Below are 3,053 nucleotides of genomic sequence, written 5' to 3'. Positions count from 1 at the left end.
ATCTATCTATCTATCTATCTATCTATCTATCTATCTATCTATCTATCTATCTATCTATCTTCAAATTTGCTTGATAATTCATAGTTTTAGACATGCCACGTGTGAAACATCTGTCACATTCTCATTGTGGCTTCTCAGAGCTAAGCCTGGCTGTGACACTCATGAAATGTAGGAACCTCAGGCTATGGTCATGCCTCTGCATGGTCCTCTGTCAGTCTGTTAGGCCAGTGAGCTGCATTATAGGGCACTTGATGACAAAGCAGTCAGACTCTAAACACTCCTGAGTAATCGTGTTTTTGAAGACAAAGTCCCTGGATGACTGCAACAAGTGCTGGTGATCATAGATATTGACGATTTCTGGTATCTTATATATTATATTTTGATTGAAATTGATAATTTGATTGATTGAAAAACTGTCAGAAGGCCATGCAGCTGTTAATAATTAACTAAAGTAGTTTTTGCTGACAGCAATCTGGTTTTTTAACCAATAGCAAAAATGTTTTAGAAGTTAGCCAAACTCTTGTGTGCAGAATAAGTTTGCCCTGAAATTTAGGTTCAGGTCTTTGCACTACTTGATCATTCTTAGAAAGTGTGCAACAAGTCTTTCCTCCAACATGCATCTGCATCTGCATTTGCTGTTGTGTTTTAGTTGCATACATTTTGTTTTTCCCTAATCATTTAACTTCCTGCAGTTACATAAAAACTCATCAGCTGCTGTCCACATGTCAGCCTGCAGCAGTGCTTTACCTGTCTGCAGGTTTAAATCACGTTCAAACACAGTTTCATGTGTTCTTCTTTTTTCAGCTTGTTCTAGAAAAACAGAAACTCATTGAGATGCAACTTCATCTCTCCGGACACAGATACTCTGAGACTGTACGTTTACACAATTACTTCTTTAAACAAAGCAAACACTATCATCACAAATAAATAACTAAGAGAAGATCTTATTCATTGAATTCACTTCAGAGGGTGACTTCTGATTGGCCGTACCATCTTCCTCTGTTGCTGCCCTCATCTCAGCTGACCAATGAGAACAGAGTGCAGCCGTGGGGCGTGACCCATGTGGATGAGATAGTCCAACATCGTAACACAGCAACAGGTTCTGACCATCTCCTTCAAGGTAACATGCTCAACATTTTAGTAGTTTGTTTACCTCTGAACATATATATATATATATATATATCTGAGACTCCCCCCAAAAATGTTTTTTTAAAATGGATGGATGGAGGAGCTTTCACCAACCTTTATTGCTTATAAACAGGTAGTTGAGAGGATGTTTCATCATATTAAAGAGATGAATTTTTGATAAAATCATTATTTTCCAGATTTGGTTCCAAGTATTGAATGCTACAAATACAGCAACATCAGACCACCATACACATATGCTTACCTGATAAGATGGGTAACTACAGAAAAACTCAAGTTTGAACACAAATATGGTAAAAAATGAGTGCATTTCCAGTCAGCTGTGTGTTTTTGTCAGTCTATCCTAGAATCTCCAGGCAAACAGAGGACTCTCAATGAGATTTACAACTGGTTCACCACCATGTTCTTCTACTTCAGATACAACACTGCTACATGGAAGGTTTGTATGGGGTGCCATTTGTAAAGTTACTCAGTCAAAAATTACCACCAATATTTTTATTTTATTTAGCCTTTTATAAGAAAAAAAAAACAGATTTATTTTTCAAAGTCAGTTTTTCACCATATGATTGTCATTTATAAATGTCACAGTTTATAAACTAAATATTTAATTTATAAATTAAATATTTAGTTAACAAGCTAAATATTTAACTTGTGACTTAAATATTTAGTTTTGAGCTAAATATTTAGCTTGCAACTTAAATATTTAGCTAGCTACCTAATTATTTAACTTGTTAGCTAAATATTTAAGTTAAATATTTAGGTAGATAGCTAAATATTTAAGTTGCAACCTAAATATTTAGGTAGATAGCTAAATATTTAAGTTGCAAGCTAAATATTTAGCTTGTTAACTAAATTTTTAATTTGTAAGTTAAATATTTAGTTTATAAACTATYACATTTATAAATGTATGAATCATATGGTGAAAAACTGACTTTGAAAAATAAATCTGTTCTTTTATAAAAGGCTACATAAAACAAAAATATTGATGGTGATTTTTGACTGTGTAACTTTACAAACGGCACCCCATAGGTTTGCACCCACTTCTGTTTTTAACACTGCTCTCCTCTCTGCTCATTCTTTCATTTAATGAACCTGAAGATACTGCAGTGAAAGGTTTTTCTCCCCATCTTTGTTCTCAGAACGCCGTTCGTCACAACCTCAGCCTCCACAAGTGTTTCATTCGTGTGGAGGGAGGAAAAGGAGCAGTGTGGACAGTGGATGAAAGAGAATACCAGAGACGGAAGGGACAGAAATATCACAGGTACAAACATCTTCAACACTTCCACACGGGTGCTGAGATGTTTCCCTGCAGTGGTCCAAACCCAGCAGCAGTCAGAATCTGCTCATAGAGCTCACAGAAAAGTGAAAAGAGGAGAAAATAATCTGTGTTGAGTTTTAACATCACATGTGTCTTTTCAGGGACTGTCCTTTGAAGTGGTTTACTTCTTACTCCCATTACTGTCCGAAAGATCCATAGAGTCCAGCAGAACCACTTTACTCCTCTGGGTCCTGAAGTTCTGTCCACAACAAGACATCAGCAGTCAAACTGGATGTGAAGTGCTTATTTACCAAAGAAACGGAGCAGGAAACTGCAGTCATGTGAAAAAGAAAGTCCACCCTCTTTCAGTTTTATGGTTTATGTATGAGGATTTAAAGACCTGATATTTCATATCACCATCACCTTTTAATGGTAGAGTTAATTACAATCATCAAAACATTTTATATTAGATGTCATGTGATCTGTCAGTCTGTGTGTGGGATGACCCTCAGCTACCACCATCTCAAACTTAAGCTCATTGGGCCTCATGCAAGAACATGTTCGTATTCTTATCCTAAATTTCTCTTACTTTTATTCGTACGAAGGGTTCGTACGAACATGTCACGTCAGATTCAACAAACTCTTCTAT

General features: G+C 36.0%; 1 protein-coding gene across 1 annotated transcript in view; it reads left to right on the top strand.

Moving 5' to 3' along the window:
* The window catches only part of foxp3b (forkhead box P3b), a 21,803-nt gene extending 18,864 nt beyond the window's left edge, over positions 1-2,939 (top strand). The window contains exons 5-10 of the mRNA XM_014022264.1: positions 805-873; positions 967-1,120; positions 1,326-1,402; positions 1,484-1,585; positions 2,286-2,407; positions 2,566-2,939. Of these exons, the coding sequence (XP_013877718.1) occupies positions 805-873; positions 967-1,120; positions 1,326-1,402; positions 1,484-1,585; positions 2,286-2,407; positions 2,566-2,623 (582 nt within the window). The 3' untranslated portion in view covers positions 2,624-2,939. The remainder of the gene's footprint in view (positions 1-804; positions 874-966; positions 1,121-1,325; positions 1,403-1,483; positions 1,586-2,285; positions 2,408-2,565) is intronic.
* Positions 2,940-3,053: the final 114 nt, after the last annotated feature.

Source organism: Austrofundulus limnaeus, unplaced genomic scaffold, assembly GCF_001266775.1.
Source record: "Austrofundulus limnaeus strain Quisiro unplaced genomic scaffold, Austrofundulus_limnaeus-1.0 Scaffold321, whole genome shotgun sequence".
NCBI lineage: Eukaryota > Metazoa > Chordata > Actinopteri > Cyprinodontiformes > Rivulidae > Austrofundulus > Austrofundulus limnaeus.
The sequence above is the reverse complement of the archived record's forward strand: the minus strand, read 5'-3'. Positions and strand labels throughout refer to the sequence as shown.